The 14,508-nt window shown below is 41.6% G+C and overlaps 1 protein-coding gene across 2 annotated transcripts in view; it reads right to left on the minus strand.

Annotated features, from left to right (window-relative positions):
* HOMER1 (homer scaffold protein 1) overlaps positions 1-9,841 on the minus strand; it is a 127,013-nt gene extending 117,172 nt beyond the window's left edge. For both annotated transcript variants that reach the window (XM_045897235.3, XM_064596287.1), the window contains exon 1: positions 8,148-9,841. In XM_045897235.3, the coding sequence (XP_045753191.1) occupies positions 8,148-8,152 (5 nt within the window). In that variant the 5' untranslated portion in view covers positions 8,153-9,841. The remainder of the gene's footprint in view (positions 1-8,147) is intronic.
* Positions 9,842-14,508: the final 4,667 nt, after the last annotated feature.

The raw sequence follows: 14,508 nt of genomic DNA on the forward strand, positions 1-14,508 counted from the left end.
ACTTTTTAAAACAAGATGGAAGAATAAATGAAATACGGTTGACCCTTGACCAATGTAGGTTATGGGGTGTTGAACCCCTCACCGTGGAAAATTCACTTGTAACTTTGGACTCCCCTAAAACTTAACTACTAATAACTTCCTGTTGACTAAAAGCCTTTCTGATAAGAATTAACACATTTTGTATATTTTATACCGTATTCTTATAATAACGTTAGAGAAAATGTTATTAAGAAAATCGTAAAAGAGGGGCGCCTGGGTGGCTCAGTCGGTTAAGCATTTGCCTTCGGCTCAGGTCATGATCTTGGGGTCCTGGGATCAAGCCCCCCGTTGGGCTCTCTGCTCAGCAGGGAGTCTGCTTCTCCCTCTCCCTCTGCTGCCGATCCCCCGGCTTGTGCTCTCTGTCAACTGAATAAATAAAATCTTAAAAAAAAGAAGTTTTACCTACCCTTGCAATGCCCAGTCAGTAAGATTTGGAAAGAAAGAAACAAGAAGTCTTTTTGATCTCTAGGAAAATCTCACTTATTGCACAAACTAATGAATCTTATAAACTACAGGGTCACTTTACTGTATGAGCCACAAATCATAAGGCATTACAAATATGCAACACAAACAAGAAACTGCACATTTCTTTAAACTAAAAAAGTCCTTACTGAGAAATAAGGCTATTTAAAATCTCTTAAAAGTTGTATCAAGAAATATTAAGTATTTGGAATTCATTTTCCTTACTTTTTTGTCCAGTAAATTGGATTAATCCTAAATAACAAACAATCTAGGAACTAAAAATATGTATTTCAACTAAACACCAAAGGTCAGAAAAAAAAAAAACACATGGCAGTAGGGAGGTTGGACCTTCTGAGATTTAATCATCTTTTTATCTGAGACACTCACTTAAAACTAAACTGAGTTTACCAACTACTTATAACGACAGTTTCTTTTGTCAATCCTTTAATTGTCATGAATAATATTTCAGGTAATTAGCCTAAACCAACTTTCATGATTCTGTAATCCCCAAAAAGAAAAAAGTCACACTACTCTGATACGTTGACTTCATTTCAAAATTATTAAATTACTGTGCTGAACCAAAATTAAGATTTTCCCCTAAACACATCCTTTCTATATTTCTATCTGGAAAAGGAATTTTTAGTGTGTACAGTTGTTGACTCATGACAGGTCTGCAAGTTTGTTGTGAAGGTTTAGTAATTACATTCTAGAGACAGGAAATCAAAATAAAGGAAATAAGATTATAAGTGAAATAAATAAAAATAGGATTAATAAGGATGTTTTTAAGAGGATTAACGTCTACACTTTGTTTTTAAGAATAACATAACCATATCTTAACATGCTACTCAAAATCACTACTTCAGTTCTTATAAAAACCTCAGGCCAGGGATGCCTGGGTGGCTCGTTCATTTATGCCTCTGCCTTCAGCTCAGGTTATGATCTCAGGGTCCTGGAATCAAGCCCTGCATGGGGCTCCCTGCTCAATGGAGAATCTGCTTCTCCCTCTGCCCCTTGCCCTGCTCATGCTCACTCTGCGTCTCTCTCAAATAAATAAAAATCTTAAAAAAAACCAAAAAAACCTCAGGCCAGAGCCAACAACATCATATACTATATCCATTCTGTCTCCCAAATAATCCCACCTCTAATATTTGTTCCTCCCCCAAATTAATTTACAAAGATACTTAAATAACTGACCTTGACTAGTTTATACATTCTAAGAGCTTTGTCCAAATACTCAAGTACCATAATCTTAATTCTCCTCCTCTCAATTTATGCCCTGTTAAATATGTAACTATTCAAAAAAGTTTTTATTTTCATTTTTAAAACTGTAGAATAGGATCTAGTTTGTTTTTTGTTTTTTTTTTTTTAAGATTTATTTATTTGAGAGAGAGAGAACACAAGAGGGAAGGCCAGAGGGAGAGTAAGAGAGAATCTCATGCAGACTCCCCAGTGAGGGCAGAGACCTCCCTCCCAGGACCCTGAGATCATGACTTGAGCCAAAATCAAGAGCCAGATGCCCAAATGACTGAGCCACCCAGGTGCCCTTGGATCTAGGGTTTTTTTTGTTTGTTTTAAAGATTTTATTTATTTATTTGACAGAAATACAGGAAGAGAGGGAACTCAAGCAGGGGGGAGTGGGAGAGGGAGAAGCAGGCTTCCCACTGAGCAGGGAGCCCAATGTGGGGCTCAATTCCAGGACCCTGGGATCATGACCTGAGCTGAAGGCAGACGCTTAATGACTGAGTCACCCAGGCACCCCTAGTATTTTTTTTAAGATATTATAAAATATCTTATTTGTAAATCTAAATAACAATATTCCTACATTTTGGCATGCTAATTTGTTATCCCATATAGAGATCATGTTTTATATCAGTTGAGAATGGATGGGTAGGCCATTACCAAATTGGTGGCCATTACCACCAAATTTGGAAAAGAAAAGTTCTCCAGTTTTCTTTTGGGGAGGGGCATTTGGATGAGCACAGCCAATCCCAACATTGAAGCAAACTGAAGCTGGGAGGTAGAGGGAAAACTGCAGAAGCAGTTTAGAGAGAGGGGAGTTTGGGAATAGGAACGGGCTTTAATTTTTTCCAGCACCTTCATGTGGGTAAAAGCATTGTAGCCAGGGGAAAAGCCTTGAAGGTCCTCTGCTATTATACATGCTATGTCACTTAGACAAGAGAAAAAGGAATGGAGTCACAAAGATAAAAAGAAATAAGGGCAGAAAGGAACCAGTTAAAAGCCCTCACTATATGGAACAATAGGTTATAAATCAAGGGAAAAGGACATGTGGAAAGAGCAAGGGTGATCTTGCCTTGAAAAATCCCTAAAGACAAAAAATGAGTTCTTGCAAATATCAATGAGAGTAGGGGGGAGCTCAATTATTCCATTAATAAATTAAAAAAAAAAATAAACCTATTCTGATGAAAGTTCTCCTCACAAGAAACAAAAATCTGTAACTATGTGAGATGATGGATGTTAATACACCTACTTTGGTCATCCTGTCAGACGACATATGTGTTGAATCTTTACATTGTGTTCCTTAAATTAATACAACATTATATGTCAATTATATTTTAATAAACTGGGGGGAAAGCACCTCTTCTCAAAATATGCAAACTCTTCTACTTTTATGGTTGACATCCTTATATTGATAGATTTAAAATTATAATTCTTAGTCACAGGTGAAGTAACTTTTCAGCTTACAAGGCAATTCTTACCAGCAACTCCAAATATCCTTTAATTACTTGCTGGGGGAATGAGTTCTCTTACTTTCCATGCAATTTGTATGCTAGCTAGAAAGTCCTTTTTAAACTCTCACATTCACTATTTCATGGCCCATCCAAATGACCAGCTCAACCAGGAATATATGATGCCATTTCCTACATTTTTACCCCTGCACATGAAATGTCCTAATCCTGAAAAAGTCCCACTCAGACAACTACACACAACTCACCAACATCCCTCCTTTCCCTCCACCCTGGAATTTCTAGGCCCTGTTCAGCTATCCATTTCCCCTGCCTAGCTACAGTTCACTGCTCCAGCTCAGTGTTTCCACAGGATACAACATACAAAACCAAATTCTCAACGATTTTTAAAACTATTTTTTCATCCTACTTCCCTGACCCTTCATGTAACTACTCTACTTTAAACCTTTTAGTGACTCCCACAGCCAAGAGCAGTGTTTTTCAAATTACCAGTTGTTAGCACTTGGTTGTTAAATCAACTTACTGGATCTCAAAAGTCATTCTTTTTTAAAAATAGAAAATACTACAACGCATCACACAAAGGTATTATTTTGTGACATTTTATCATTTATTTATGTGTGCACTAGGTTGTGAGGTAAAAATGTGTATCCTACTGTAATGGGTCACTGCCAAAAAAAGTTTGAAATACACCAGCTTTTGTTTGGTCCACAGGCCTTCTAACCTGGCCCCTGCATAAGGCTCTAGGTCTATCTCTTACCACAGCCCAAAGAGCCAAGTTTGTCAAGCCCAACTTTGTTGCAATTCCTAGTCTCAGTGCTGTCAATCACACTGTACCCTCTGCCTTGAATGGCCTCTCATTTGTCTACAAGGCCCACCTGCTCTCAGCTTTCATTATTTAATACCTATTACCTCCTCCACAAAAGCTTTTTTATCCTTCCCTCAGGAGCTAATGCTACACATACTTTGTATTTCTATGTAGCCCCTTAGACATTTCACTGTACTTTCTAATTTCAGGCCTGTCTTCCCAGCTTCTAAACTATAAACTCTCTGAGGGAAGGAGCAAATTTTACGAGTCTCTGTATTAGGAGCACTGAGCTGCTGAACATGCCACATGAAAGGGGTTCAAAATGAGTAAAATGAACAAAGAATTAGGACTTGCATCTAACTTCTCTGATGTTAGAAATGATTGAGTGGTTGCCTTTTCAACAAAGGCCATTCATATGCCAGTGCTGAATCAAGATTTCCACATTTTTGCCTCAGCCCCCAGTAGCCTGAGGCAGAAAAAGGTGTCAGCTTCCTCTCTCAGCAAAGAAAGGACTCAGGTCAGGTTGCAATGCAGCAGCACCCACTTCCATGCTTCAGGAAGTTATCAGGGGAAAGGCAGAGAAAAGGGTTTCCAGAGGTTCCCACAGGCAGGTGAGATCAATCAGAAGAGCACTAATAGACCTTATTAGCATAGAGAATCACATTTTATAAATAACTTTCAATAGGGTGTCAAGGGAGGAGGGGAAGGTTCTCTATTCCCTGTGGATGGCACTAAATTGTCAATAGGAGCTATGCAAAACAAAAGGTAGCATGAAGTAACTCACTGAAGTTACTTGATTTCTATTGCCTCTGAAATAGTTCCTGACTCACAGCTCTCATTATGAGCTACTACTTGGGAGGACTGGGGGTTGTACCTAACAGGCTCTCCTTGCCGGGGCTGTGCAACTTTTTACAGACTTTATCTCACATATATGAATGCTCTCATTTTTAGGGGGTCTGATTCACCTATTTCACAAGCCAACACTTCAACTGCCTTCGTAATTAAAAACAGTTCAGGCAGCATCCAAGATAGTTTGACAGACTGCCAACTGTCAGTTTCAGCTGTTCTTTTCCATTTCCACAATGGTTCATCAACTACTATTACAGGAGCCAGGTTGGTTTTCTGCCTAAACTCATCACCCATTTTCTTTCGTTCTTTTTTTTTTTTTTTAAAGATTTTATTTATTTATTTGACAGAGAGAGACACAGCAAGAGAGGGAACACAAGCAGGGGGAGTGGGAGAGGGAGAAGCAGGCAGCCTGATGCGGGGCTCGATCCCAGGACCCTGGGATCATTACCTGAGCCGAAGGCAGACGCCCAACGACTGAGCCACCCAGGCGCCCCATCACCCATTTTCTTTAAGGATAAAAATAATTCCTAGGGGCTCCTAGGTGGCTCAGTCAGTTGAGCATCCAACTCTTGATTTCAGCTCAGGTCATGATCTCACCGTCCTGGGATCCAGCACTGTGTCTGGCTCCCCATTCAGCAGGGAGTTTGCCTGAGAGTCTGTCCCTCTCCCTCTGCCCCTCCCCCACTCAGGCTTGCGGACTCGCTCTCAAAAAAAAAAAAAGAAAAAGAATTCCTTTTGCTCAAACTTTGCCCCTAGATCTGCAATTATATCCATAGTTAAGGCAAAGAAAAATTCTTATTATAACTTAACAGTCAAAAATACATTAAAAAAATGTGAAACTCGTCACTCACAATATTAAATTTTATATACCCATTAAAGTAAGGTAATTTAAGATTGCCTGGATAAAACTTTAAAAGCCACTTAAAATACCATTTCTTTTTGGGGCACCTGGGTGGCTCAGTTGGTTGGGCATCTGCCTTCAGCTCAGGTCATGATCTCGAGGTCCTAGGTTTGAGCCCCCCATTGGGCTTCCTGCTCAGCAGAGAGCCTGCTTTTCCCTCTCCCTCTGCCCCTCCCCTCCTGTTCATGCACAGGCTCGTGTGCACATGCTCTCTCCCTCCCTCAAATAAATAAAATTAAAAAAAAAAAACCACACACACCATTTTCTTTTGGTTTAAATAGGTACAGGAGGCTACCCTTATTCCACAAACACTTATTAGGTATAAACACCTACCGAGTATGAAAACTTCCACAAATGCCTTCTCTACGTTCTCTTCTCTCCTATTTCCACCCATTCAGCTTCTCTTGACAACTCAGATGAAACAAATCACTATCAGTGAGCCCTAAACACACACTTTCAGAAAACTAATGCAGAAATGCTTTTTCTGCTCTAGTCTACGTCTAAACTTTATTAGGAAAAAAACAAATAAATCAGTTTGTAAATAAATTTAATTATACTGAAGTATCAATAATGTGTGCCGTGTTTGGGGGCTTATTTTCATATTTTAAATACCAGCCCCCTTGGTAGCAAGTTCATCCCAAACTTTCCTTGGTAAAATGATGAGCAATCATGCAGCTTAAAGACTGTGGAAAACCAATTTTCTTCCATGATGCTACCAATCTACAGTCTAGAGAGAATGCAGCCTTCAACATGAAAAATTGTCACTTTTTTTTTTTTCTCTGACATGTTTCAAACAGAAGAGCTGCAGATTCTCAAGGGAAGCCGTATTTCAAAGGTTTTAAATAGCAGTACTTTCCGTATTTTCCCTTATTAAAATTGGTGCAATTCATCCAAAACACTTTTAAATGCCATTGCTTTGCAGCTGATGTGCTAAAAACTGCTTAGAGAAAACAATCTCTGCATGTGAAAGATCTACTTTAAGAAACCAACTAGTAATCATTAAAATAGAAAGGAAGAAAAAAAAATTTCATTTTACAGAATGGAAAAAATGTTAAAGCTTATCATCTAATGCCTTCATTTTACAGATAACAAAGAGTCCACAGAGGTTAAATAATTTGCCTCAGATCACCAAGCTACAAATAGCAGCAACATTAAGAATAAGGTATTTTAATTGCTTAGCACTACCCCAAATCATGCAAGTTATATATATTCTCATCACTTGCCATTTAAGTTTCAAAAACAATTATCACTTTCTCATTAGTTCCTGATGAAGAACTCCTACGACATATGTTCTACATTTTCAAACTTTTTCATGTTAATAAACTTCAAATTCTAACTCCAACAAAAAAAGGTAATACTGTCCAAGAACTTTCCTCTGAAAGTTTCAAAAAAGAAAGTGGAGGTGTGCATCCCCCTAAACTGTCACAATAAATTGTGGTCTATCCTCTCAATCCCTGTCCCTTAATTACACTTAAGATTTGTTTGTTCAACCACAAAGAGAGAGAGAAGAGAAAATTCTGGAAGTTCCTCTGACAAAAAGTATGGACAATCTGTCAATGAAATGACTACATCATTACCCCATTAATACATTAGGAGTTTCTGGCTTACATTACAAAGAGTCACTAGCATTTTATCAAGTTACTGTGTGAAGAATTAATGAAAGGTTGGAAAACACACTCTTGGCTGACTTTGGTACCGAAAGGTGTAGACTTGACACTGTTAACACAAACCGAAGACCTGAGCTTAAGAGCAGAAATGGAGAACAAGTGCAAGTTCCTTCAACAGAAAATTAGCTTTTTCCTATTCAAGCTCCGATCCACCAAGTGCACTGGCACTGGGAAGACCACATCGGTAAAAATTTCAGACCTTCGTGTTAATGCCCCAATAAATCAATCCTGCATGTTAGCTTGGGATATTCAAGGGCAAAACAGAGGGCACATTGGAGGCCACAATTTACACTGGATCATTTTCAAGGACTGAAGTCCAACCACTCATTCCTTTACAATTGTTCCCTTGTGTAACTGATTATTCTCAAAGTACTGAGAGAACGCAGTACTTCTAAGATATGGGCAACAAAACCTGACAATATGATTTTAATTACAAACTGCGGCAGCAGCCTGACCAGAAAAGTACAGAATGTGTTGCCTACCTAAATATTACTAATAAAACTATAGTCTGGTTACAAATTATGGATGTTCCTTAATTATGACCTCTGGTGTCACTCTATAAAAATAACTTGTTAAAAGGTTAACACAGCTACATTTTTAACGTACGACCAGCTTAGCAAAGTAGCTAATTTGTTTGAAAACATAAAACACAATCACCACCACCGCTCAACAACACATATAAACAGATTCAAAGCTATGTTAGGCACAAAAATCCTTACCCCATTTTGCCCAATGAAAACTTGCTCTGAAGTTTCTGTTCTTCTGCTACAGAATAACTTCCAAAGGAATTTCTCCGTCTGTTATTTCGCAGTTGCTTTTCCACCCCCCGAGATCCTTTTCTGGAGGTATTTCAGTGGTGCTGACAATTCAATTAGTTCCCTTAGGTAAAATGATTTCTCTCGTAGATACCAAAACGTTCGAACAGAGGTGGCATTTGCTTTAAATTAGAGTTAAAATGCTGCGCGGAGGAGACAGCGGTCAACTCTATTCCACGAAATGAGTCTACGTGTCTGTCGGAAAACGCAGAATCCAGCTTCACCGAGTCCTATAAAAAATGAGTTCGGTGGTCATTTCGCTCATGTCCTCCTCGACACTCTGGGAAAGCCAGGTAACTCGGCCTTTTGGCTACTAAGGCTGCGGGTTCAAATTTCTCCACCACACCAGTTCCCTTGGGGGTGGAGCGTGTAACCCAATGCGACGTGCACTTTATAGAGATCCCTAGGAGAAAATAAAAATCCTAAAAGCAGTAATGCCACTGCTTCCCTGCGGTCACGTTAGAAAAAGCTATATAGAAAAATCTCCTCGAGGTGCAAACCCAACAGCTCGCGATGTGCACGGCACTCCACATTGGAGTCTTTTCAACGTTTCCCCTCCTAAGACTCGGAGCAGAGAGGAGGTGGGGAGGAGGAAGAGAAGGCTGGGCAGGATCGATTCATTCTCCCGAGGAGAATAAACGGAGCCATTTCCAGGCTGGCAGCAGGCTGGGGGCGCAGCGCACGCTGGGGAGCAGGGGGAGGGGGCCCGATCCCACCTCCCTCAGCCCCTTCCCGCCCCGCGCCGCCGAGCACAATGGAGCCCGGCTCGCGCCCGGCCCTTCATTCGCGGCTGCCCCTCTTCCCTCCTCTCTTCGGAGAACCGCAGGTCTGAGGCTGCCGGCGGCGGAGAATGAATGAATCAGAGAGCCAAGCCCCACGCTGTCCCCGGCACCCGCTCCCAGCGCCAGGGCGGGCCGAGCGGCGGCGTTGGACTGAGCTGAAGGGTCAACCGGCGCCCGCCCGCGTCGAGGCGGGCGGCTAATCCCGCGTCGGGGGCCGCGGAGCGGGGCTCGAAGCCGCGGGAGAGCCGCTGCTCCAGCGCCCCCACCCGCGCTCCTCGCCGCCGCCACGCGCCGCCTCACAGTCCCCGGGCCCGCCGCCGCCTCCTCACACTTCCATCACCGCCCACCTCCGCCGGCCTCCAGCTCTCGCTCCGCAGAGCAGCGCCGGCCCGGGTGGCCTGAAGCCCGCCGCTGCCTCCGCCTCCACCGGCCGCTCGCGGAGCAGAGGACGCTGCTTCCCGGGTCAGCGCCGCCCGCGTGAGCCGAGCGCGGCGGCCAAGCGGGCTGCGGAGGGCGGGGAGGGGGCGGGGAGAGCCGGGGGCGAGAGCGGTCCCTCCCCCCCGCTCGTGGGAGGGGGCAGGAGGCGGCCACCGCCGCCGCCGCCGCCGCCGCGGAGCAGCGAGCCGGCGCCGGGGGTTGGGGCGCTGACCCGTCCCGAGGGCCCGGTGGGGCCCTGCGGGCGATGGGAAAGAAAGCAGCCGCTGCGAGGGTGGCGGGAAGGCTGGTGGTCAGGGGCCGAGCCGGCCCTCGTGGGGAGCTAGTCCAGCCGGCAGGTCCGTCAGGCCGTCCTTCCTTCCTCCCCCCCCTCCCCTAGTGGCCAGCGGCGGGCGGACCGTGCGCTCTGCTCCTCCGCTGTCTCCTGGCCCCGCTCCCGGCCGCCACAGCCGCCTCCGCGCCCCACACCAGGTGCTCGCGCTGTGTCTCCATCCTCCCCGCAGGAGGACCTTTAAATAGCAACGTCAGCGCGCTCCTCTCCGCACACACGTCACCCGCCGCTCTCGTCACCGGGGTGCGGGGGATGATGTCACGCGGCCGGAAGTACTGCTAAATTAGGGAAGAAGCAGGGGGAGGAGGACTCGGTGAGCGCCTCTGTGCCCACCTGCTCTCGGTTCTCCTTAAAGGCCAAAGCACAGGAGACAGCCCGAGAGGAGCTCCCGAGAAGGAAGCGGCGGGAGGAGATTTCCCTGCAACAAATGTGCCAAACAAAAGTGAATCATTCGTAGCAATAGTGCCGAAGTGTCAAGCGGGTGATCTCCTATCTCCCACTCTCACCTCTCTTGCAGCAGCGTCCCCGGGCTTCTCAAGTTTCAACTAGCACGGAAATGGAGGAGGAGAGCCTGATCACTGGTGATAGATACATTTCCAACAAGACTTGGGAAAAATCATCTTAATTTTTGAAAGAGTTATTAAGTGCCATTCTGGACATAGTAGACTTTAAAACTTCTTTTTTTCTTCACTTAGTGGTTACCCAAATCACGAAAGAATAAAGAGCAAACTATGAACAAGCGGTACAATGTTATAAAAGATAGTAATTGAGGTTGGAGAAAGGAAGGCCATCAAATGATCTAAATATTTTCATTTGCAGAAAAGCAACGTTTTGGCATACGATAGTGAGACAATCTTAACTTTAAAAGTTCACTCATAGGGCGCCTGGGTGGCTCAGTTGGTTAAGCGACTGCCTTCGGCTCAGGTCATGATCCTGGAGTCCCGGGATCGAGTCCCGCATCGGGCTCCCTGCTCGGCAGAGAGTCTGCTTCCCCGTCTGACCCTCTCATGCTCTATCTCATTCTCTGTCTCGAATAAATAAATAAAATCTTTAAAAAAAAAAATAAAAGTTCACTCATAATTACTGTCATATTTCTAGCAGATGCCAGTATACCCTCTCAGTTCCAGTTTACCAAGAATATGAGGTCCATTCTATGGAAATTAAAAATAAGGAAGACCACCAAAAATTTTTTTAACTATTAACACAAGTTCATTTAGATTATTTTTGTATTCTTTAGTTCTAGCCATGTGATATATATATTAATACATATAATTACAGCATGTAATTATAATATGGCTTGTTTTTCATTTCCTATATGACAAGGGTGAGTAGACATTTATAGATTTACTAGTTATGTGTGTTAATAAATCATATTATGAATGCTTTTCAAATTGCAATTACTACAAAGTTTTTAAATGTCCGTATTGTTTTGATAGCTTATTATTGGGTAGTCTCAAATGATGAACTTTTAGTTTAATTTGATAATCATGACCCAGAAATAGAATTACTATATAATGCCAAAGGCCATTGTTATTTCAGAGTTGGTCTATAAATTCAGTGACCACATTTTCCGAACTAAAATCCGTACACATCATTTGACAACAGAAAAAATATTTGAAATCTGAAGTGACCTGGAAAATCCAGGACACACGATTACCAACCTTTAAAGTGATTGTTAGAGGAGAGCTATAAATGGATATCAATGCATTTGTTTTAAATCCAAGAAGCTAAAGCTCTAAGGAATTTATATTATGTATTTTAAAAAAAATTTTTAATGTTACACTACTCACAAGATTCCTCATTAAAGAGATTGGTTTTCCAGGCTTTTGCCCAATGTTAAAGGACACCAGCCAAAAAAGTTAGGACCAGTTTGCAACTAAATCAGACTTTCTGCTTATCTTCACATTATAAAATCATGATCTTGTTTATAATTTGAAATATTGAAAATCGGGGCGCCTGGGTGGCTCAGTCGTTAAGCGTCTGCCTTCAGCTTAGGTCATGATCCCAGGGTCCTGGGATCAAGCCCCACATCAGGCTCCCTGCTGGGCTGGAAGCCTGCCTCTCCCTCTCCCACTCCCCTTGCCTGTGTTCCCTCTCTCGCTGTCTCTCTCTGTGAAATAAATAAATAAAATCTTTAAAAAATATATTGAAAATCGTTTTTTAAGATATAACAAAGATTAATAAAGCAAACCCCTGCTTGCCAATTTGTCTAATATATATTATCACATTAATAGAAACTGGTGCTAACTTATATTTCAGATAAATAGGAGCTTTTTTTTTTTTTTAAAGATTTTATTTATTTATTTGACAGAGACAGAGATAGCGAGAGCAGGAACACAAGCAGCGGGAGGGGGAGAGGGAGAAGCAGGCTTCCCCCCCGAGGAGGGTGCCCGATGTGGGACTCGATCCCAGGACCCTGGGATCATGACCTAAGCCGAAGGCAGACGCTTAACGACTGAGCCACCCAGGCGCCCAAATGGAGCTTCTTATGTATAAAATATTAAAACAATAAAACTGTCATTCTTCAAATAATGTCGTCCCTTGGCTCTTGCAAATTAAAATATAAACTAAGTTATTACTCTATAAAATTTCTCCACAAACTATTTACTATCTAAACTAAATCACTGTTCTCTTTCCTGCTCTTGCCATTAGTCCATGTTGATTAAAGCTCTCACTTTACCATTTTCAAACACTTCATTCTGTCCTTTTAACAGAATTTCCTCTGGTTTACAATCTTATCCCCCCCACATCTTTACCCAACTGTCAAAACAGCATGTCAGATGCCTCCCTGCTTTTAGAATGCTGACCCTTCATTAGAGATTCTACTTTTCAAAGCTACACGGTCTCTTCTTTTGTTGATTTAAAATGAGAGCAGCTTTTTTTCTATGTAAATCTAATTGTGCATCATGATGTAATTACCCAAAGTTTTTGTGATGATTTAATGTCGGCCTCTGCTCTCAACCTAGAAAAGTCTACCAATAGTTGGTCCATTTTTCTTTCTAGCTGGCATGGGATTACTGTATCAGGGAATACATATGTCTGTGTACCCAAAGGAAGAAGTAAAACATTTTATGTATCATGGACTATCTGCTCAGAAAATAATAATTATAAAGTAAGTGCTTTTTCTGCTCTCTTGAAACAATTCCAACACAGTTTTGAGAAGGGTCAGAGAACCATTCCATGGCTTTCCATCTAAAAGTAAATATCATCTAAAACAGTGATGTAACCCAAGTGCTAACCATGAATTTCCAACCCCCATTGTATGTTTTTTTAAAGTAGTGAGCTTCCTAGAAAGTAATACATTTTCTCTTCCCGGAAGAGGTAGAAAGTACTTTAGTAGAGTTTCAAATTTTTAACAGTTCCTGTTTCCCACTACACTCTGAAAATTTGTGGAGAGATTTATGAATACCCTCTGATTTTAGAACCTGTGGGCGAAGGCATCTGTTTTAGTTACAGAGTTTACTTCCATGCCCTTAATAGGAGATGGCAATATTCAATGGGGTGTTCATAGATTGATCATGAGATATGTCTTTTTCAATGAAAAGACATTGAGGAGATTGAAAGACTTTTCAAGAAAGAGGGTTAAAGCCAGATTTTATTTTTAATTGCTTAACATTAGGTAATAGCAACTCCCTTTTAAGTTGCCTCTTTTTAATTATCAAAATACCACTGTTGCTTCAAATAAAATCATAGGTAGAAATAATAGATTAAACGATATCTCAGCCTACAATAGAAATCTCAAGATTCCTAGTTTACGCCATGTAGTTATGAAGAAACTAAATAACCAGCAAAGACTAGAAGTAATAATAACAAAAAGAATGAAAGAGTTGTAGGGAAACAGAATTTATCCAGTTGAGTCTCCAAAGTCATCCCACCTCCTCCACAATAAAACAGATTATTGGGTGGCAGTAAAATGTGTTTGGCCTGTTTAAAACCATATTTTATTATTTTTAATAATGTTCTGAGCAAAAACAGGGTAGCTAATGGTCTCAGGGGTGTAAGTGTATAAGTGTTTGGCATCTCCAAAGTAATGGATTGAGGACAATTTTTACTCTTCTGAGTTTGTGCACAAACAGAGGGTTTGAGAGTGGTGGAGGGAAGGAGGTCAGAGCATTATCCTCAGGAAAGATATGATATAGAACACATGGGAGATAATCTCATCAAATTATCTTTTGCTCTGATTTTTACTGTAAATTCATTATTTGTTTTCAAAATATGATAAAAGAGATGCAAATATAATCCCAGACTTATTAAAGAACATACCAGAAAGTTTTTGGTTGGTGCTGTGAGAAAATCATTGTACAATCATATATGTGAGTTTTTTAAATATTTAGAATAGATAGGGATGCAGTGCCTTTGAAAAAATTACCTGGCTTAACTTCAGCTTGATTGTTGGAAACAGCAGTTACAGAGAACAGGCTGGAAAAATATGCAGATCTGCAGAGAGCGACAGTAAAGAACGTTGAGTAAAAGCTCCTGCTATACCTGTGTGGTTGCTTAGAATGGAATGCTGTGGAAGCTGGTTGCCATGGTAACCAATAATCTTTTTCCTGAATGGGAGAACAGGACAACCATGAGGAAAATGTTTTAAATGAGCTACCTTATTCTGTGATTCTTCTGGTGCTAGCTAGGAGAAAAACAACACCCAAGGTATTTAGGCTAGCCATGCTTATAAAAGGAAGTTGCCTTCTTCACAAATAGACAAGGCTGAGGCAGA

The sequence above is a fragment of the Mirounga angustirostris genome, unplaced genomic scaffold (genome assembly GCF_029215605.1).
Source record: "Mirounga angustirostris isolate CCGP_5_RB_7025 unplaced genomic scaffold, mMirAng1.0.hap1 SCAF_7, whole genome shotgun sequence".
Taxonomy (NCBI): domain Eukaryota; kingdom Metazoa; phylum Chordata; class Mammalia; order Carnivora; family Phocidae; genus Mirounga; species Mirounga angustirostris.